Source organism: Pezoporus flaviventris, unplaced genomic scaffold (genome assembly GCF_033815535.1).
Source record: "Pezoporus flaviventris isolate CSIRO_AGI_PZ_B2104156 unplaced genomic scaffold, CSIRO_AGI_Pfla_v1 ptg000031l, whole genome shotgun sequence".
In the NCBI taxonomy this organism is placed as follows: Eukaryota; Metazoa; Chordata; class Aves; order Psittaciformes; family Psittacidae; genus Pezoporus; species Pezoporus flaviventris.
The window spans coordinates 68,907,902-68,929,750 of record NW_026892579.1 but is presented as its reverse complement, the minus strand read 5'-3'; the positions used below and the strand labels follow the sequence as shown (position 1 = coordinate 68,929,750).

Sequence of the window (21,849 nt, the reverse complement as noted above, 5' to 3'; positions counted from 1 at the left end):
CAGGAAGAGCTGTGCCCCGGGAAGCCCCATTCCCCAGCTGCTGAGGGCTGATGCGCTGGTCCCCACCACACTGAGCTCTTACCCTCAGCGACCGTGAGCAGGTTGCCCAGGTCTGTGGAGGAGTGGCACTGGGCTGGCTCCGAGCTCCTCACGTTGCCCAGCGGCAGGAACGGGTCGTAGTCGCTGGAGGAGAGGTCTGCCAGGCTGAGCACGTAGTGGCTCTGCTGGGTGTAGGTGCTGGAGCCATTCACACAGCAGTGCAGAACCTGCAGCACACAGGCATGGGCTGAGGGGCAATAAGGGGGACACTGCAGCACCCCCTTACACACGTTCCCTGTCAGCTTTACATGGTGAAAGCCAGGACATGCTACAAGGGACGCTCATGTCTAAATGCTGTTTTGAAAAGAACACTGTTCCCCAGCACTGACTCTGTACTGAACTGCTCTCTGCAGGACTCACCCTCTATTTTAACAGCCCAGGTCAAGTCACTGAAATACTTCTGCAAAGATTATTTTCCCTGGCTCTCTGTTTTAAGCATTTTGCCTTTCTCTCCTCACCAGCCTCTGTCTGTTCTACCTCTCTGATCTCCCCATCACAGCGCTTTGCATTCTGCACCTCTCATTTGGACACCTTCTGCTCACTGTGAGAATTCAGGACTTTGTTAAAAATGCTTCTGTGCCCACCAGGATCTGCGAGAGAATCCCATTCATCCCTCAGACTCACTCTGTAAATGTAGTCCAGCAAAGGAGCTTTGGCTGCGTGTTGATCTTCAAGAGCACCCGCAGACACTGGCTCCAGCAGCGTCTTCATGGGCAGTGCCATACACCAATCCAACAGGCAGAGCAGCAATGAAACTATGAACTGAATAAAACCATATAACACAGAATTTAGGTATATTCTATTAAATACACCCAAACTTAAAGCAATTTCATTCAATAACCGTCTCAAATAGCACACACAAGGGACAAAGGCTGCTCTTTCCAGCAACGTACCTTTTTATCTGCTTCCACTGAGGAGTATTCAGCACTCGGCAAGAGAAAGGCAATAGTGGCCACGAGGATCTACATTGGAACAGAATTTCACAAAGACATCTCACATCTTTCAGTATAAAGGCAGAGCATGAACTTCATTGGAACAGGGCACGAGAGAGGTTAAATTCTCTCAGGAGCATCTCTCTGCCCTTATAAATCAATGTCCAAGGGAGACTACAAAGATTTCCTGAGCCTTTGGGAAATGAATCACTACAGATTAGAGAAGCACACTGGTCCTAGGACCAAGAACCGTAGAAAGACAGAGGTAACATAAAGCCACAGTCAGAGCAGCTCAAGCAAGGAACGAGGGAATAAAGACAACTTTGCCCATGATTTCCACACAAACACTTGAAAGAACCTGCCTCACCTCAGTGATCTTTCTGGACAGGGAGGGTTCATACTTCTGAAGCTTTTGCCAGTAAGAAACCAGCAGCTGAAGAACATCACAGGCTACCTGAGCTACCAGTTTATTAGAGAACTGGAAGAGAAAAGGAGATTAGAATATAGATATGCATGTAAACTATCCAGGTATATTTCCTTGCGTTTTCCTGTATTTTAAGTATTGTGCATCCATACAAACCATAAAGAACTGGTGATGTTGCAACAGCGCATCGTCCTCACCAGGGTAAGCCAGGTGTGACCTTATCTGTGTGATCTTAACTTGGCCTGTGGTGGGAAGGGTCTTTAGGTACAGAGTCACAGGCTGGTTCTGCAAGTGTCCTGCACTGTTCTATAGGACACAAGAGGATGTGGAGCTGCTGGAGCGAGTCCAGAGGAGGCCATGGGGATGCTGCGAGGGCTGGAGCAGCTCTGCTCTGGAGCCAGGCTGAGAGAGCTGGGCTGGGGCAGCCTGGAGAAGAGAAGGCTCCTGAAGGGGAGACCTGAGAGCAGCTCCAGTGCCTGAAGGGGCTGCAGGAAAGCTGGAGAGGGGCTTGGGACAAGGGATGGAGGGACAGGACAGGGGGAATGGCTTGAACCTGCCCGAGGGGAGACTGAGCTGAGCTCTTAGGCAGAAGCTCTTCCCTGTGAGGGTGCTGAGGCGCTGGCACAGGGTGCCCCGAGAAGCTGTGGCTGCCCCATCCCTGGCAGTGTTCAAGGGCAGGTTGGACACAGGGGCTTGGAGCAAGCTGCTCTAGTGGAAGGGGTCCCTGCCCGTGGCAGGGGTTGGAGCTGGAGGAACTTTAAGGTCTCTTTAACCCAAACCAGGCTGGGACTCTGTGACACTGCCAAGGGCCCCACTGAAGAACCATGCACAGACTCAGAACCATGCTCCCTGAAGATAAGGAGCTGCTAATGACAGGCAAAGGTTCAGAACTGGGAGATACCTTCCTGAGGGCAGTTAATGCCATCCCACTACAGCCTGCAGAAAGCCCCAGGCTGTGGTTTGCTCAGCAGCATCCTGTTGGGGCTTCAAGCAGTGGAACAACAAAGCAGCAGACTGGGCTCTACATAATCAGCAACTACTTCTCAAGTGAAACTACGCTTTTACACGATGCTATGGACTAGAGCTGTCGCAGCAGTACCTTCAGTGTCACACCTATGACATTGATCGCTTCCTTCACTTGGGGGTGGTTTGTGCACTGCGTCAGCTCTTCACATAGCCACACTCCGAGGCCACAGATGGCTATGCACCTTTGGGAAAGGAAAAGTGCTTCCGTCAGAGGCTTCAGAAGAATGACAGACCTGACAAAGACAGGATCGCTGCTTTCCCTCTCACGCCACAGCTCAACACCTTCACGGCACAGAATGAACCTCACCTTCTAGGGCTAAAGAACCAATCTAAGCAGGATCAAACCACAAGGCAGTAGAAACAACGCAGCTGTACAAGCCCCAGAAACACGTAGTGAGAAAGACTTCCCCATTTTCCCATTTGGTTAACTCAATATTTTACCTTGCAGCTTCACTTGGCTCCTCTGTAGCATTCTTCAATAAAATATTTATGAGGTAACACTAAAATAACAAAACAAATTTGAATCAGCATCTTTTTAATACATGTACTTTAAATAAAGTTGTTCCATTTCACCATAGCCACCCTTTGGTGGGTCTCTGGGGTGGGCACGTGTCACTTTTCCCCTACAGGACTGTTGCTGTGAAGATCAGGAAATGACAGAGCTCTCCATCCCTCAAGGCAATTCATGTCTCCAGGTGTCCACTGAAATCAGTGCTCAAGGAAGAACCATTCACACGAGGTGATGGTTCTAGTAGTGGAATTTTCTTAACATTTAATGTAATACCAAGACTACCTCCCCTTCCGCACCCCCCACATCTCTTACAGGACTAATGTACACAGATAGCATGAATGGACACTTTAACCCATCCCACCACCATCATTTAATGAATTGACCTGACAGCGTCTGCCTGACAAACGTCGCATTTGATCGGAAGCAGTTCACTCCCCTTGCAAATCAAATGCAACTGCAGCATCTCAGCTTGGCCAGTGTCCCGGCTCCTGTTAAGCACAGCAATGCTGATCGAGTAAGTACAACGCAACGTGTGCGGCTGTGCGGGTCCGAGCCCAGCCGTCAGCGGGCACGGAGTGACGGAGCAGTGAGAGCAGGAGCTCGGGAAGGGTCTCCTGGTGGGTCTGGGCTTTACCTTCACGTCCGCAGATCCCGCGATGATCTCGCCAGCTTCGGCAACGGGCCGCAGCAGGGGGATTTCTTGGTAGAGATTTGGGAAGCAGACAAGAGAGCCGAGGATGGTGTGAGCCTCCGAGCGGGGAGCCTGCCCAGGGAGCGAACACAGACACGCACTGAACGCACCCACACGTCAGGAGAACGACAGCGGCTCTGAGGCCGTGTGTGTCACCATGAACACGCAGCGCGCTGTACCCCCACTGCAGCAGCGGCCTCAGGAACACGTCCCGGTGCCTCTTCCTTTACCACTACAGCAAGGGCTGCATTACAGCAGTGACTAACAAGCACTTACCTGCCCATGTCAGCTGCTGTGTTGCCCTGCTCTTTCTTTGAGCCTGAGCTTTGCCTCCAGCAGGGACCTGGCCCCACTTCTAAGCGCATTCTACGTTTTTGATACCTCCTCTGTCATTACACAACCCAACCATCAGCGATTTAGCATCAACAAAACCCACAGAACAACCTAAAGAAAAGCCGAGTGAGAGTTTTAAGCGTTAATCCAGCACTACTATTAGCTGACCCTGCGGCACAAGAGACAGCACAATGCACTCAACCTCACTGTAGATGTGATAGAAGTTCAGAGAGATTCCTACTTCAATAACAAAATCAAAAGCAACATGGCGTGAGCTATAAATGCATTAACTGCTGCGGTATCATCCTGTGTCCTGTTGAAAATGCAATGCATGCTAAGTTTCATGCTTGCAGGAGAAATGGAAGGTGGTGGTGGTTTGGGCTTTTCCCCCATAGAAAGCTGGCTGTTCATTTCTTACTGGCACTCTGAGCTCTGGCTCACTGATCAGGGTTTTGATGGGATGCCTGTTCGATGACAGGATGATGGAGAAGGCACAGCCAGGCTCACTCTTCAGTCCTGCTGGGACAGGAGAGGGCCATGTCCCTGCGCAGCTGCACCAAGGTCAAGAGCAGCAGCAGAAGCACTTGTCCCAAAGGGACAGGTAGGTCCCCCCGGGCTGGTGTTTCATGGACAAAGCTTCCCTGCTCTGCCAGCACTGCCACACTTTCGCCCTTACCGTGCCACCCCCCACTGATCCGCCGGTTTACTTCTTCCCCACTCTCATTGTTCAGAGGCATGCTTGTGCTAGTGCTGATGTTTAGCATGAGATCCTGTACTGCCAGGGGAGTCCCTGCGTGCTCCCTGCGAGGAGCTATCGAGGCTCTGAAGCGCAAGCCCTGCCTCTAGCGCAGAGGCGTGCTGCAGCCCCAGCGGGACCGCTCCTCACACCTCTGTGTGCCTCTGATGAAACCCCTCTGCACCAGGAGCGCGCAGCGCACCCGGGACCCATGCTCAGCTGCCCCAGCACCGCTCCACTCGGCACTCATGAGTCCATACACACCAGCCCCATCAGCACGCACCGGGCGGCCCCTCACCTCCAGCGTGTCCGCGCTCAGCACCCGCGCTGCCGCAGTGATGAAGTCCCCGATGAGCATGGTAAAGCCAGGCAAGGCCAGGAAGAAAAACCATGGCGGGCAGTGCCTGATGACCGTGTTCAGGATATCCTGGAAGAGAAGGGGCCTGCTTCAGAACAAGGAAAGCACAACAACGAAGGCCCAAAACCAAAAGGGAGAGGTGCGGCTGCACCCCAAATCCTATGTCCAGTTCTGGGTCCCTCACTCCAAGAGAGGAGACATTGAGGTGCTGGAGCGGGGCCAGAGAAGGGCAGTGGAGCTGGTGCAGGGCCTGGAGCACAAGTGTGATGGGGAAGGGCTGAGGGACCTGGGGGGTTCAGTCTGGAGAAGGCTCAGGGGGACCTGATGGCTCCCTACAGCTGCCTGACAGGAGGATGGAGCCAGGAGGGGCTGGGCTCTGCTCCCAAGGAACAAGGGATGGGACAAGAGGAAACGGCCTCAAGCTGCACCAGGGCAGGTTTAGATGGAGCTGAGGAACAATTCCTGCCCCAGAGGGTGCTCAGGCATTGGAACAGGCTGCCCAGGGCAGGGCTGCAGTCACCGTCCCTGCAAGGGTTCACACCCCGTGGAGACGAGGCCTCAGTGCCATGGGTTAGTGGTGGCCTTGGCAGTGCTGGGGTAAGGGTTGGACTGGATGAGCTTGAAGGGCTTTTCCAACCAGGTGGATTCTGTGATTCAACTTTGCAATTCACCAGTTCCGCACTAATCATGGTGATAGATAATTCAGAGCCCCACAGCTATATGTAGAAACCGACCATCAGGTACCAGCCACTGCTTCCTGCTGATGTGCTTTGTGAGAAAAGTGCATTTTATATTTTTGTAATAGTTGTAATCTTAAATTCCGGTTGGAAAAAAACCAAACAAATCCTCGTGTCTCTCTGTGTCTAAGGATAACTGTTCTCCTGTTAAATAAGACTTGAATCCAAAGCCATTAATCCATTTCAGGTGAAGCATTGCATCATTCCCAGTGAGTTATTCCCTAAAACCCCATTACCCAAACCTCTGTAGCCATGAACTCCCCCGGTGCCACAACGGGCTGCGGCTTTGCCCAGAGGAGCCTGGGCAGGAACCAAGAGCAGGCGCCAAGCACTGCCAGGCTGCTCCAGCACCCCGGGATCCTCCTGCTCCTCTGAATAACTGAGACAGCAAACCCAGGCCAGCCCTGGCGAGAAGAGCTGCTGCTGAACTCCTGAAGAGGCAAAGGGGCTCTCCTGGGTTTCACAGGTAGCACCACACGTGTGAGAGCAGACCAGCAACCACAGCTCTGCTCTCACGTTACCTGTGACACAGAACGCATTCCAGAGCCGCGCTCCGACTTGAATCCTTCCACACTTCAATTCTCCACATCAGAGCAAAGTTCCTCTATTTAAGATTTCTTTCTTACAGGGTTTCAGCAGGTTTAAACTTGGGTGCAAAACCTCTATAATCCTTACACAGAACTCTGCATTTCCTGAAGAACTGGAAAAAGCAATTTCTACATGATCTAGAATATTAGTTTTTGTCTCAATAAAATGTCAAAGGAAAACCATTTCCAGTGTCCCCCTTTTCTGGTGTTAGGATGTGCTAAGGAAGGCTTGAACTTAACTTCAGGCCCAGAACATGCCCGTACATCAGAACCTACAGAAGCCAAGCTCCCTTTGCACTCCATAAAGAGGAGCTTTTACACCAGCAGTATATTCTGAAGTCCCTGCTGAGCACCTGGGCAGAACCTGGTCAGTGCCCCGCTGTGTATCCACAGCAGTGACACCCCATGGAATAACTGGTGTGTATTTTCAGTAAAGAACACTGGTTTTTCACATAGTAGCAGATAATGCTTTCACTTTCCTGAATAAGCTAAATGCCACTCGAGTTAATGTTTAAACTGCTTTTAATCACTTCCTTTGATACATTTTAAAGTCAATATCAGTCAAGGCAAACATGCAAAGAGAGAGCAGATGGATGCAGCCGCTTGTAAAGCGGGTGATAAACCCGCCCCGGGCAGAACAAAGGACCCACCTTTCTAACACAGGCTCTGATTGATGCCCTGGCTCCCCGCAGCACCTGCAGCCAGGTAGGGGATGGCTGAGCACCACCAGCAGCAGATGGGAGCACGCTGCTGTTGACACAGGCCACAGTGAAAGGGCCTGGGCTCACCTGGCCTGGGAGGTAACAGAGCCTCGGGGGTACAAACAACGGCTGTCGCCCCTGTCCTCGCTCGGCCCCATCTGTTCACCACCACCGGAACGGCCACCGGCTTCGTGGGCTCCCACCCACGGGCACTGCCCAGGAAACAGGACGAAAGAGCAGCAGCAACACTGCTGCTTTCATACACCCACACCTGAGGGAGCACAGCGAGCACAGCTTCAACAAACCCTGGGACAACACAGCCACAAGGCTGGGAGAATGAGGCCGCACCGATGTGCTTGCTGTTTGTGAGATGTGCTACCCCTAAAGAAGTACGCTGGTTTCCAGTGAGAAACTTTCGGAAATTCCTTTGGAAAAGCTAAGGAAGCAACCCTCACTTCCCCCGCTTTGTCCTGTAGCTTCAACGTGATGGATTCCCAGCACAGGCTGTGCACTGTGAGCTACAGCACACCCGACTGTTGGGAGCTGACAACGTACAAGTGTGTAACAGCCCAGCCAAAACCGCATCCAAGCTGGTTCCCATCGGTTCCCGCTGCCACCCCGGGCATTCTGGTGCACATCCACGCTAGCCTGCGTGCCTTCATTTGAACCAACACAAGGCAGAGTGTGTCTGAGGTAACACTGGAGCTCTGCTTGAGCTCAGTCCCAGCAGCAGTGGCAGGGCAGAAGCTCCCGCTGGGATGGTGCTTTCAGGTAAAGCTGCGCAGGGTCCTCCCTCTCCCCACCAGGCACCACGTTTCCTGCTCACAGCTGAGTGTGGCTTCACGCAGCAGTTCAGGAGCACTATGAGCTAGCTCATCAAGGAGACCTGGGCTCATGAGAAAGAGTGCAAGGGAGAGCATATGTCCTATCAGTGCTAGCACAAAAATCAGGTAATTCAAACAGAGGCCGTTGTTTCCTCCCCTCCGAAGCGCTGCCCGGTACATGCAGACCCTGCTCGGCAGCTCGCAGCCTGGTAAATGAATCACTTTAATTGAATGCTATGTACACAGTAACTGGGAAAACACAAGCAATAAGAAAAGCATATGGTGATGGCAATAGAAATTGGTTTACTCATTCTGTGCCGTGTTGTTTCTTTACTTCTTTCATAATTGACCTTTAGAACGATAAACGTGTAAAATAATTTGGGTTTATTATGGCTCCGAACCTTTCAGCAATTACACAAAATGAAAATTTAAAAGGAAGTATTCATTCTGGAAGCATTTCCATTGTTTACATAATTGCACAGCTATAATTTAGCGTTCACGTTGTTGAAGACAAGTGAAAAAAAGGACCATTATGGACTATTTCAATTCAAAATGATGCTCTGTAGTGTTAAAAACGGGGAGGAGGCGAGAGAAGGGGGCCATCACACGCAGGTCCTTCCCAAACGCATTAACCCTGTCAGCATGGGTTAAGCTGGACATCCAAATAATACGGATGGGGGGCACCGAGAGGGCACTTACAAAATACCCCTCCCGCTGCAGGCTCCAGGTGTAAGCGAGCAGCCACCACCTGCCCCGCGCTGCCGCCTTGGCACCCAGTGCACTCCGCTCCTCACCCAGCCTCGGGCGCCGCGGACATCCACAGCCCGGCAAAGAGCAGAGCCCGAGACTGCAGCGTGCAGCCCTTCCTCCTCCATCCCCACTGCAGAAGAGCACACGCTTCCATCCATCCCCATTCCAGGTCTGCCTCCCTACCGCCACCTTCTAGGTAAGAGTTACCGTGTCAGAAATTAAGCTGCATTCACAAGGTATGAAGTCTTCTGACACCCTCGGGATTAGCCTGTCAGGAAACCCATTTCAACCTGTCATTTGACCTCCAAAGGAGTTGTGTGTGCTGAAGTGTCTTGTGACTGGAACGCAACAGGGAGAGATACTACAAACCAGAAGAACAACACGTTTGTAAAGCACGGGTAAGGTTACTCATGAGTGCTAAAGATGACAGATTACTGTGTAAATCACCTCCTGCTAACTGCTCCCTCCCCTCTAAACTACATCAGAAAGCTCCCTCTTCTACAGCTGCATTAATAAGAGAGCAACCAAAGGCCTGTGCTGACAGAGCTGCTCAGATGCCTTCACCAGAGATCACGCAAACATAGGAAAGGAGTTTTTAAAGAGCTTTTAAAGCTTCTCCTCCTTTAAAGTACATTTGATGTATCCACAGCCTCAGAGGGCTAGGGACGTGCTTCAGACTGGAAAAACTGTTTTAAGTTCACACACACCAAGAGGGAAGAATTCAAATACCCATTTGCTACAGAGCTGTGGTACCAACACCTCAGTTACTAGTCCATGGCACTGCTTCAGGAGTCGAGCTGACTTTGTGTCACCACAGGGACTTCTCCCAAAGGCCAGCGGCAGGACACTTCCAAGCCCTGGATCACAGGGAGCCAGGAAGGCACTTCTACCTACCTGCTGCATCAGCTTTCAGGACATAGGACCACATGCAGAGGAGAAGGGGCTGTTTGGCACATCCCAAACCGTGGCAAACGCGGCTAGTGCAGGTCCCAGTGAGCGGCTGCAGTGGCTGAGCAGTCTAGAAGTTGTCCACAGCCCCTTGTGTTGAATAAGAACTTCAAAGAAACATACAGCAGCTCACAAGTGGTTTATGTTGAACTCCAGATCAATGTCGGTACAAACAGGTAGATAACAAGGTAGATAACAGGTAGATAACATGGCTTCTCTTGTAGCAATTCTACTGAGAAATGCTTCAGGTTTTAAATCAGCCATCTCTGATGAAAGAGCTGCAGCCAGTTTTCCTCACAAGCTTACCACATAACTGGTGTAGCTTCCCTGCCATAATCAGGGACAGCGCATCTGAGACAGACGACGAGGCTTGTAGGCAAGCACAGCCTACGTTAGTACATCACCATCTTTATTGGCAGAGTATTTCAGCTAAGTCACCCTTCTGCTACCAAAAGGCACGGAGCTAAAAGCATAGCTGTTAACTCCTCTGCCTGCAGCTGGCTGCATCCTGCACGGCCTGAAATCTAATCACCACGACATCTGTCAGCTCCTTGGGTCCGGGCTTTGTGGGGTTTTTCTTCCATATTTAAAGTTTGCTCTGCCCTTAACATCACTCAACTAAAAGAAGCCATCAGCACAGCCTCCCTCCTTTGCTGTTAGCCGTCTTTCCATAGGGAATTTCTGACGTCTGGCTTCTTATTATGTTCATTAGTACCTGCTATAAGCATTCTATTCCAGAAGTACTCTGTGAGCCAGTGGAACTGTACATTTACTAAACTTAGGTGTTAATACTCACTTTCAGACAACCTCTGACTACAGAGCAAAGCCTCAGTGGCACGCGCTGTTGAGAGGTTACACAGAGAATCTTCACTCATGCCAAAGCCCTGGTAGCAGGGGGAGAGCTGCTAAAGAAGTGACACCAGACAGCTGTGGGGCTGACACTGAAAACCTGCCTCCAAGGCAAGCACCTGACTTGCACTGCAGTCTCTGCTCAAACTGGGAGCAGAAATGTGGAGGTAAGACAGCGTCACAGAAATCCACCGCTAATACAAATAATTTAAGTACCAAAAACCCCAGAACTGAGGAATCAGAACTATCTGAAGAGCTACTTTTCTGAAGGGGGGTGAGTAGTGTCAGCAGTGCTTTGGGATTACGTTCTGCTACTTTGGTTCTTCAGCAAAAGGAAGGGAGCTATGAAGCAAGGAGATGCTTATGGACTTCACAAAGCTAAAACCACTGCTTGCAGTAAGCACCCAGCAGCACCACGATAACAAAACGCCTTCCCTCTCCTGACTGTGTGTGCACTGCAGTACCAGATGTGGTTTCATTTAAAAAGCTTTCTTTATAGTCCAAATTGAAAGACGTGTGGGTGCAATCATGGGCATGGCGGGGAGGGTTCACCAAGTAGCAGAAGGCAGCTATACCAACCCAAACCACACCAGGCTCCCCTGGGACATAGCCTAAGATTCACACCCCAAAGCATTCCACGATTCCCCATAACCCACACAAGGGACTAGGACAACAGAAGGTGACCTCCCTCCACTGCCCCACAGCAGGGCAGTGAACATCCACACTCGCTGTCCTGTAGCATGGGAGGGAGGGAAGGTAGAGCCCCAGCGAACTTCACTGCTAAGGAGCTGCAGGAGAAACCCGGCTCGCTGCAGCAGAACGGCCGCTGCTGGGAGCAGAGGAGGAGGAAACCCATCACCCCAGATGCTCACTTGGCCCCTGACCCGAGGCCCCTTGTTGAGCCAGGAGCAGTGACAGCACCAGCCTGGGCTCAGCCCCTTCTCCCACCTGAGGAGGTGATGCAACCGCGGCGCAGAATTGTTCACCTGCCCTCAGAGACGGTTGTTGGCCGGGTGTCACACACACAAACAGGCACAGCTCATTACCCTGCCGTGTCCTAATTGCTGCATCCTGCCCCGAGGGCCAGGGGAGCCCCATGGAAAACACAGCTCACAGCACAGCTCACAGCTCACACCCCCCAGCACAGCTCACAGCACAGCTCACAGCACAGCTCACAGCTCACAGCACAGCTCACAGCTCACATCACAGCTCACAGCACAGCTCACAGCTCACAGCACAGCTCACAGCACAGCTCACACCCCCCAGCACAGCTCACAGCACAGCTCACAGCTCACAGCACAGCTCACAGCTCACAGCACAGCTCACAGCTCACAGCACAGCTCACAGCACAGCTCACAGCTCGCACCCCCAGCACAGCTCACAGCACAGCTCACAGCACAGCTCACATCACAGCTCACAGCACACCCCACAGCACAGCTCACAGCACAGCTCACAGCTCACAGCACAGCTCACAGCACACCCCACAGCACACCCCACATAACAGCTCACAGCACAGCTCACAGCACACCCCACAGCACAGCTCACAGCACACCCCACAGCACAGCTCACAGCTCACAGCACAGCTCACAGCACACCCCACAGCACAGCTCACAGCACACCCCACAGCACAGCTCACAGCTCACAGCACAGCTCACAGCACAGCTCACAGCACACTCCACAGCACAGCTCACAGCACAGCTCACAGCACACCCCACAGCACACCCCACAGCACACCCCACAGCACAGCTCACAGCACACCCCACAGCACAGCTCGCAGCACAGCTCGCAGCACAGCTCACAGCACAGCTCACAGCACAGCTCACAGCTCACAGCACAGCTCGCAGCACAGCTCGCAGCACAGCTCGCAGCACAGCTCACAGCACACTCCACAGCACAGCTCGCAGCACAGCTCACAGCACACCCCACAGCACACTCCACAGCACACCCCACAGCACACCCCACAGCACACCCCACAGCACAGCTCACAGCACACCCCACAGCACACCCCACAGCACACCTCATACTGCTCCTTCACACACCCCCGAGGCGGCCCCACTCACTGGGATGTTACTGGATAATTCATAACCGTGTTCCAGATGGGCTGGTTTGGTTTCCTGTCAGCACAAAGAGCTACACAACACAGCAGGAATTTCGTACCCTTAAGGGGGGAGTGGAAACAGAAATAAGGTGCGGAAAGCAACCCTTGTGATGCTAACTAAATAAAATAACCACCTATGAACTATACCTAACAGACTGAAATAACTGATAATCACAGTCAGGTCAAAGGGGATTCTGACTGTAATTTATGTAGTGACTCAAAGCTCTTCTAACACAGCCGAAGTGTTCTCCTGGGGTTTGTCCACACTCCTCCTGCTTTCCCCAGTAACTCTAAAGTTGCACTAGTGATACACACCGAAGGAAAACTGCTCAGTGAGAACATCCCCCCAGTTCTCCTGCTTGTGTTCCTTAAGTGTGAGAAATCCATGCTTCTGCTTAGCACACAGAAACATCTGTGCTAGAAGAATCTGCACCACAGCTTATTCTGGTGGGCAGTGCCTGGAATCCTCGAATTCTGCAGTGCTGCAGAGCACAGGGGTCTGTGTCCCAGCGATCCCTGTGCCCAGGACATCACTCCCTCTTTTAAAGAGGTTTATCAGGGAAGAGCACATACCAAACCCCAAAAACCACAGAACCTGCCCTTGCAGCAGGCAGTGCCCTCAGCATCCAAATTACTGGACCAGACTCAACACCCACCCAGCACCTTGAGGCAAATCATGCCCCATCCCTGGCAGTGTTCAAGGCCAGGTTGGACACGGGCTTGGAGCAAGCTGCTCTAGTGGAAGGTGTCCCTGTCCATGGTAGGGGTTGGAGCTGGAGGAGCTTTAAGGTCCCTTCCAACACAAACCAGTCTCGGATTCTGTGATACAGGAAATACAGAAACAGGCACACGGATTGTTGCATGAGAATCCGAGCTCCCAAGCACCATGAGCTAATATCTCAAGCAATTCCATAGCTAAGGAAAGCAAAACTGCAAGGACAGCAACACACGAGAAAACCTGTGGTCAAGTGTGCCACCAAGAGGCAAAAGCAGCAAAACAGAGTGAGATGAGAAGGAACAAAAGAGCAGCATCAGTGTGGAAAACAGCTGGGCCAGCCTGGAAGGATGGGCAGCGCGGGGTCTGCCTTCACTGCGCAGTGTCCACCTCTCCATCCTCTTTCACTTGGGGACTGGGGCTCTGCACAAGGACTGAAACCCAGTGCGCACAGCAGCGAGAGCGTAAAGCCTGTGGGACTGCTACTGACACCGAAGTGTGATGGACAGGGTAAAGAGCAGCTCAACAACAACCTGCTCACATTTCAGAAGTCCCCCAGTTTCTATGTAGGAACTGGAAGCCACCAGATTCGGAAAAAGCAGAGCACCCTCCAGCTTTGAAGAAAGGAGCTGCTGACACTTCTGAACCTGGCCATGTCATGGAAAGCTGTAGATGAAAACAACTGAAGTCTTACAGGCACTGATACTGCCCATCCCTATGGCCTGTGCTGGCAGTCGCTGCTCTACTGATTCAGGGCCTTTGTGTTTTCAAATGTAAAAGGTAGTATTTTATTTCAATTCAGCCTACATCAGGCTCTAACGTTTGGTGAGTTGCGTGCTTTATGCGAGAGGATGTAATGCTGAGTGGTTCTTAACACTGAGGGGGTCTGACCACAGTGGGTGTTAGCACACAGGGGGGTTGTAGAGAAATGAAGTTACTGCGTTCACCAGGCAGGGTTAAACTGAAATCCGAACGGCATTAGGGGTACGAAAGAGCAACAAGCTCTTCCTTACCCCCAGGTTACACCCCGACAGTGCAGGAAGGGGAGTTCTTCTGTTTCCACACTGGCCAGGACTTGGTTTTCCACAAGAAAACCACCTCCTTTCTACTCTTTTTTCCCCTCCGTGATCTCTTTAAAAGGCGGATTTTCCACATGCTCTCCCTTGTCAGGAGGGGAGCTGGGACTGTTCCCCTCTCCACCTCAGAAACAAGGGAGCCGGCGGGGCTCTCCCTGCAGGCCCCCGGCAGAGCCGTGAGCACCGCAGGGTTCCGAGGCACCGGAGCTCGGCTCTGCCCGTGCTGTCACCGCTCCCCCCCAGCCATAAAACCATGGACGTGTTTTCACACATCCTGTTTTGCTAAGAGTAACTCTCCGAGCTGTTGCCCGTACTCAGCCGTCTCTGCGGCGCAGTAAGCTCCTTACACCTCAACGGATGAAGTCTCATCTCCATCTCTCACTGAATGCTTTATTAGCGAGGCCAGCCCAGGGCACAGGGACCCAGACACACTTATCCTCAGCTGCAGAACACTCCGGCAGCGCCTCTTGGCTTCAGTGGTAAGATAACCTTCTGTCCCAGCCCCCTTGCAGCAGTCAGGAAGAGCGGGTATGTTAAACCTCCCCTGAAGGAAGGGCAAAAGTCTGGGGAGGCCAACAGTAATTGTAATTTCGAGGAGGTTCTTGCACACAATGCACAGGGCATTCAAAGGGTGTGCTGAGAGCAGACACTGCTCCTAAGTTAACAGGAAGCTCTTAACAGCCCCTCCTTCACCCAAGATCATGTCTGGCATTTTACCCTGTGCCAGAAGGTACAAGCATCCCTAAGATGAGCTGTGATGGGTTGTAACAGTGCATCACAAATACGTACTTGTTAACTGGGGGAGCAATGAGAAACTTATGACTAAGTAATTTAAAGAGAGGTACAGACCACACTACACCAGGCAATTCCGTGCAACAAGTGTCACAAAGCATTGCTTCCTTTCTGCTTCAGATCTTCAAATATGAAAATCACAGAAGCCCAGACTGCTTTGGGTTGGAAGGGACCTCAAAGCTCTTCCAGTTCCAACCCCTGCCACGGGCAGGGACACCTTCCACTGGAGCAGCTTGCTCCAAGCCCCTGTGTCCAACCTGCCCTTGAACACTGCCAGGGATGGGGCAGCCACAGCTTCTCTGGGCACCCTGTGCCAGCGCCTCAGCACCCTCACAGGGAAGAGCTTCTGCCTCAGAGCTCAGCTCAGTCTCCCCTCGGGCAGGTTCAAGACATTCCCCTTGGCCTGTCCCTCCATCCCTTGTCCCAAGCCCCTCTCCAGCTTTCCTGCAGCCCCTTCAGGCACTGGAGCTGCTCTCAGGTCTCCCCTTCAGGAGCCTTCTCTTCTCCAGGCTGCCCCAGCCCAGCTCTCTCAGCCTGGCTCCAGAGCAGAGCTGCTCCAGCCCTCGCAGCATCTCCGTGACCTCCTCTGGCCTCGCTCCAACAGCTCCACGTCCCTCTTGTGCTGCTGCCCCAGAGCCCCAACACAAGAATTGTAACACAGAAAACAGACATCTCCATCAGCACACAATAATAAATTCTCTTTTTACCAGGGAAAGCTTGTACCTGGTCTTCACTTGTCAACCCAAGGTGCATCACGAAATAGAAGTGAACCAGGAAATCAGAGTTTGGCAGAACATCTTGTCGCCTCGTCATCATGGCACAGATGAGCCTGTATGCCTGCAGCTTGCCTTCCTTGTACTCGCTTGGCAGCGTGGTTGCCTGAAAAGAGCAAAATCCTTGTATTAGTGCTTTTTTCTCAGGTAGCCAGCAAATGCAGAAGTGCATCTCCAGCGGATTCTGCATAAAGCAAAGCTGTTCCCTGTATTTGCTACAGGAGATTCGAGTCCAAACAGCCTTTGGAGGATATTCATCCTCTTAGCAGCAGTGGCTGCAACCATTAACAGTAACACAACTGAACATACACACATTCAGTACTGAAACAGGAGACAACACCAATGTGTGAGAAGTTTAGAAACCACTTACCTTGAACAACCAAGATGCAAATATCCTGAGAGGAGGAATGAGGACAGGAGGAGAGGGAGTAGACTGATTGTCCACACTTATAGCGAGGTTGTCCCGAATCTAGGCGGTTTTAAAGGAGAAGAGCCAGTAAAACTGATGGCTCCTTATTTCACATTATTACTTTCTCATTTTAGTTTGGTTTCATTATTTTGAGGTACTACATTCTGCATATACAGAGCTCCTACTTCAGCCAAAACTACCTGGAAAGCTTATTCTATAGGGCTTCCCCATGTCCTAAGCAAGTCTTGCCCTTTCAGGTCATACCATGGGCTTTTGCACCAATATTCTGTTCTATACCTCTACTTTCTTTGCTAGTATTTCCCCACCCCATATAAATTAACTGTCTAAATTCTCTTATCATTGAAGAGGGATATTCTCTACTGGGGATACCTACTGGAAATCAAACAGGATTAGCCTACCTGACAAGAGAATCCTCCAAATCCCATGCTTTTGTTCCAGATGCTAACACTAAATCATATTTATTAATTTTTAAGCAGCAGAAAAACCAGATCAGTAGGTGTAAGCACCATCCACGTACCTTTGCGAGTTTGTACCACAACTCATAGAGATACCCAAACACTTTTGCATGAATTTTAGGTGACTTTATATTGTTCACATCTCCAAGAATTCCCAAGATCCTCCTCCATAACACGGCAGCAGAATCGGGGTGCCAACCGATGAGGCTTCCACCAGCAATTATACTGCAGTCATCAGCAAGGAATTCACTGCTGTCTGGAAATCCAACACAGGTCCATTTCCATGAATCAGGAACACAGTGTCAGCATAAACTGGGTCAGTAAACCAGGAAAACTGCTCCTTTTAACCATTTCCCACCTCTGAAGTTCTCTCTCTCTCCAAATCACCCCTCTCTTTTTCATTGCTCAAGCTAGCACACGGTTCAAAACCACAACACAGCAGAAAGTGTGGGCTCACGGGCCTTCCATGCAGAGGTGATTCAGCCACAGAGCAGTTTACATCAGACTGACCCCCTCAACGTTAGGTTTGTTTTACCAGCGAGTTCCAAATGGAACATTCATGCAGTCAGAGAGATTTATTCAACCAATAACTGGCTTTTACAGTTAACATTTCAGCAGTCAGTTCCAACCCCCCTGGCACGGGCAGGGGCTGCTCTAGTGGAAGGTGTTCCTGCCCATGGCAGGGGTTGGAACTGGATGAGCTTTAAGGTCCCTTCCAACGCAAACCAGGCTGGGATTCCACGATTCTGTGATTTCTATTCCTAAAAGCCCTTTCTCTTTTAAGATCACACAGTGTAAAACGACCTGGAAATGCAAGTGAACAAAGGCCCTAAGAGGTGGGGCCTTGGGTGATATGATTTAGCATAAGGTGTCCCTGCCCACAGCAGGGGGGTTGGAACTGGATGATCTTAAGGTCCTTTCCAACCCTAACGATTCTATGATTCTATGTATGCACTGCTGGTGATGAAGAGCATGCTCGGGCATCCTCATTTATGCAGGGACTGTTCCTGAGATTGCAGTACTCAAACTGAGCAGGAGAGCAGGGGGCTGTGAAGACCACCAGGACAACGGGATTTGTCTGCTGGGACAGTACGAGCAGAATTCCATACGGAAGTGGAATTGCTGCTGACAAGAGCCTGCTCTCAGCGCAGCGAGAGCCACGCAGCAGCCTGTCTGCAGGCACAACCAGCCCCAGGGGGCTCCCTGCAGTGCTCAGCACCCGAGGGCTGGGGGAGAGGTACAGGAACCCTCTACATAGGCAGAGGGAAGTAACCCCAGGACCCAAAGAGGGTCAGCAAAGTGAAAGCCATTCTAGATGCTTTTATGTTCATGTGAATTGATTTCTTTAAAAAGCTTTTGGGATATTTTGTTTTGCTTTTTTGCTTCGTTTGTACCTTTCTGCTAGGAACTATAACCTGTTCACTTTATATAGGAATTAAAACTGGGCATTAGTGGGACAGGCTCAGAGAGCACACGTGATCAGCTGTCACAAGTCAGCTGATGAGCAGTGATTTGACACAGAAAGCAACCCCATTATTTTCAACTGTTTGATCCTTTTCTGTATCACAGTTTGCTGGCACGTAGTTCGGCTCCTAATTATCCAAATTCTTAAACTCTACGCATTGAAAACTCACTTTTGAATGAGCATCATGAAGGGAACGAGATAAATGAAACATACTTTTTATAAGCAAGCTAAACTGTGCGAAGTCCTTTGGGAGATCACAGTGTAGAACACATTCCCTGCAGTGCAGTACCTGTCAGGTTCGCGGTGTCTGAGGGGCTAAGCTGAAGCCAGCGAGGGGCATCAGCATCCACACAAACGTCTGCGGAGGCATTCACCTCAGGGTCATCTTCAGAAGCTTGCCAGGGGATGAGAGCGATCTCCACCTCGTTGTTGTAGCCAATGGACGTGTCACTGCTGACGCTCTCACCTGCGGCAGGGAGCGCATTAACCAGGTCACAAACCCGGTTTCTAACAACTACATTAGCAAAGCACCATGAGAAAAGTGGCCACTACATCTGCAGCAAGACAGAACCTGACACTGACCCCAGGTGCTACACTTCAGAAAAAGGCTGCGTCTTGGAACTCACTTTTTTCTCTCTCTCTGCAGCTCCCATGGGATTGCTGCCAGTCTGCCCTCAAATCCAACTCAGCTGTGCTGCTGCTTCTTCGGACTGGTACCTTCGGAGAAACACATTCATCTCAGTTTAGCACACTTCCGAGAACCACATCACGTTTTAGCAAATCAGAGCTACATACACAGTCACTAGAAATCAGTTATAACCCAGACAAGATATTTCAATTAATATTTAGACTGCCCAAATATCTCTAAATGACTTCAGGGAACCAACAGGAGAAGTTTAGACTGGATGTAAGGAGGAAGTTCTTCCCTGTGAGGGTGGTGAGGCACTGGAATGGGCTGCCCAGGGAGGTTGTGAATGCTCCATCCCTGGCAGTGTTCAAGGCCAGGTTGGACAGAGCCTTGGGTGAGATGGTTTAGTGTGAAGTGTCCCTGCCCATGGCAGGGGGTTGGAACTGGATGATCTGAAGGTCCTTTCCAACCCTAAATATTCTATGATTCTGATTCTATGACCATGTTCTCAGCTTCAGCCTTTATCCTCCCTTCCCTAGGCTCAGTTTTCATACCAAAAAGCAGGACTTTTTATCTACATTTTTCCACAAATCTGAAGACTCAGTACAGAAAGTATCAAAAATCTTCCAGGGAGGAATCAGCATCATCTCTTCTGTCAGAGCATTATCCTGCTGCAAGACAACCCATAAAAAGACACCCCATCCTTTGTTCACCTCCTCCTCCTTCACCACATGGGTTTAGAACTACTTGCTGAAAACTCTTCAGACCATTTTCTGCTTCTACACAGCACTGCTCTGCCCCTGCACATCACTGGTTTTCTTTACATCTGGCAGGTCACCTTCCAATTCACATCTCTGTGGCACCTGTATTGGCAGAACTTAACACCAAGCCCCAACACAAAGGCCCTCGGGGCACACTGATCTAACTGCTGAAGGAATCTCTACTCTCAGGAGTAGAAAAAAGGAAATTCTTCAATTCAGGTAACATTTGTGACATTCCATTTTGAGATTCGCAATTATTACTGTTACTAGTTTTAAATAAATGTATACATCCCTTAAAGCAATTTCTGACCCCTGGCCAGACATGAATCCATTCATTCTTTCTGCCTAAATCTGAGCAATTCTTGCCCCCAAAGAGACATCTGGCTTTAGAAATCATCATGGCATTATCTACCACTGCAGCTGGAGAGACCTGCCCATCACTCCCAGGCAATGGGACACAATTAGTGGCACTTCCAAGTCCAGACATATGGGAGAGCCACGGTCCAAAGACAAGATTCAGCTTGAAGCCCTCCGTGCCACGCTGCATTACACTTCCACCGGGATGATCAGCCCCAGCCATCATTATTTCTGCCATTTAGTCCAAAGTTGCATTAAAAATTTATGAAGCTTTCCTGTCCTGATGGTAACTTGCACAGCCCTCTGCAGTACACAGCTGGTGACACAAATGGTGCTGGAGGAGAGCACTTCCCCCAGTACTTTAAACCATGAAACATTTATTCCAGTGCACTGTAGCTCTGTAATAGCCATGAATTATTTACACTTTAAAAGTTATTAACTTCGTGTTTCTAGTTAATATAAAAAGCACAGAAGTCTCACATAAACCTGCAATACAGGCACCACCTCAGCCTGCAGAAACAACTGACAAGAGAGGGAGAGGCAGAACGCTCACATCACCCAACACGTGAGCAGCTACAGCGCAACTCCAGGCTCCAAACTAGAGATGTGATTCATGGCTTTTCACACTGGCAGTTGCTGCAGTTTCTAAGCACTAAAACCACCTCATTAGAAATGAAACATTGGTAGGCTCTCATCAACGGTTACTTCCTGTTTTGCCTTACTTGCTCAGCTTCATGTTCCTTCTTTGCGCACCCCGCATTTTCCTGAACGCATTTGGAGTCTGCAGAAGTGGAATTATGAGGAGCTCCAGCCTTTTTACCTAGAAATTTTGGAAAGCAAACAAGAAACACAGACATTTGTGGGACCAAAGTACCCAGCACAGCACACGAGCACTTCAGTTATGTTTACATGTCACTTGTGTCTATAGCTCAGGGAAGTCATACATTACAACAGAACACAAGGTGTTTTGGAAGATCCTTCATAAGCATAACCTACATGATGGAACAGCAAAGCTGTTCTCTCGAAGACAAAATTTAAATGCAAGCCAGATTAAAAGAAATAAATGTCAAGAGTTACACACAAAATGCACACGTTTAAAGGTTCCCTTGGTCACTGCCTTGCTTTATAAAGGCCGTGTCCTGCATGTGGGTCTGTAACTTCTTACCAATAGTTATTTCAACAAGACACCAACGATATATTCACTAAGAAACCAAGATAAAAACACATCTTAGAACGGCGCTGGAAAGCAAAGCAGGTAAGAGCAGCACTTACGGGGCTGGACAAGCCCCACGCTTGCTCTTCAGAGGTGCAGCATCGCTGCGGTCTGTAGGAATTACCTTGGAGAAAATCGGGTGGGAACTGCTCTGCGATGTCCGAGGTGCTGCTGCTCCGAGTCAGCTCCTGCTCTTGCTCTGCAAACAGGCCCGAGGCTTCTGCTCCCGCTGGATTTTCCAGCTGCTGGGATTCTTCCACTTCTGGTGGTTGAACACAGAACATTCGCACAGCTCAGAATGACGCACCCGCGTGAACTCCTCACCTAAGGCAGCTACACGAGAAGTTCAGTACCTATCCACATACATTGACTTCCCAGGTTCCACGGCTGGAACGTCCCTCCCGCTTACAGAGTTATCATTTAGGCTTTATACACTATCCTTAGAAAACTGTGAAGTTTAGAGAGAGGTGTAGGAGCGGTGCCAGTGGTGAAAGGGCTACAAAAGGGACAGAAATGGCTTTGGGGTCCAGAGTGCACGAGGAGGGGTGGGAGCCATGGGAACAAAGCTGGTTTTCAGTGC

At 50.5% G+C, this 21,849-nt stretch overlaps 1 protein-coding gene across 4 annotated transcripts in view; it reads right to left on the bottom strand.

Moving 5' to 3' along the window:
* The window catches only part of RALGAPA2 (Ral GTPase activating protein catalytic subunit alpha 2), a 115,494-nt gene that overhangs the window by 54,170 nt on the left and 39,475 nt on the right, over positions 1–21,849 (bottom strand). For all 4 annotated transcript variants that reach the window (XM_061461767.1, XM_061461766.1, XM_061461765.1 and 1 more), the window contains 15 exons: positions 21,394–21,531; positions 20,779–20,876; positions 18,937–19,027; positions 18,600–18,776; positions 16,908–17,101; positions 16,331–16,429; positions 15,911–16,066; positions 5,051–5,179; positions 3,627–3,755; positions 2,923–2,981; positions 2,555–2,663; positions 1,399–1,509; positions 993–1,061; positions 724–861; positions 83–266 (listed from right to left, as the gene is read on the bottom strand). In XM_061461767.1, coding sequence (XP_061317751.1) covers positions 83–266; positions 724–861; positions 993–1,061; positions 1,399–1,509; positions 2,555–2,663; positions 2,923–2,981; positions 3,627–3,755; positions 5,051–5,179; positions 15,911–16,066; positions 16,331–16,429; positions 16,908–17,101; positions 18,600–18,776; positions 18,937–19,027; positions 20,779–20,876; positions 21,394–21,531 — 1,881 coding nt within the window. The remainder of the gene's footprint in view (positions 1–82; positions 267–723; positions 862–992; positions 1,062–1,398; positions 1,510–2,554; positions 2,664–2,922; positions 2,982–3,626; positions 3,756–5,050; positions 5,180–15,910; positions 16,067–16,330; positions 16,430–16,907; positions 17,102–18,599; positions 18,777–18,936; positions 19,028–20,778; positions 20,877–21,393; positions 21,532–21,849) is intronic.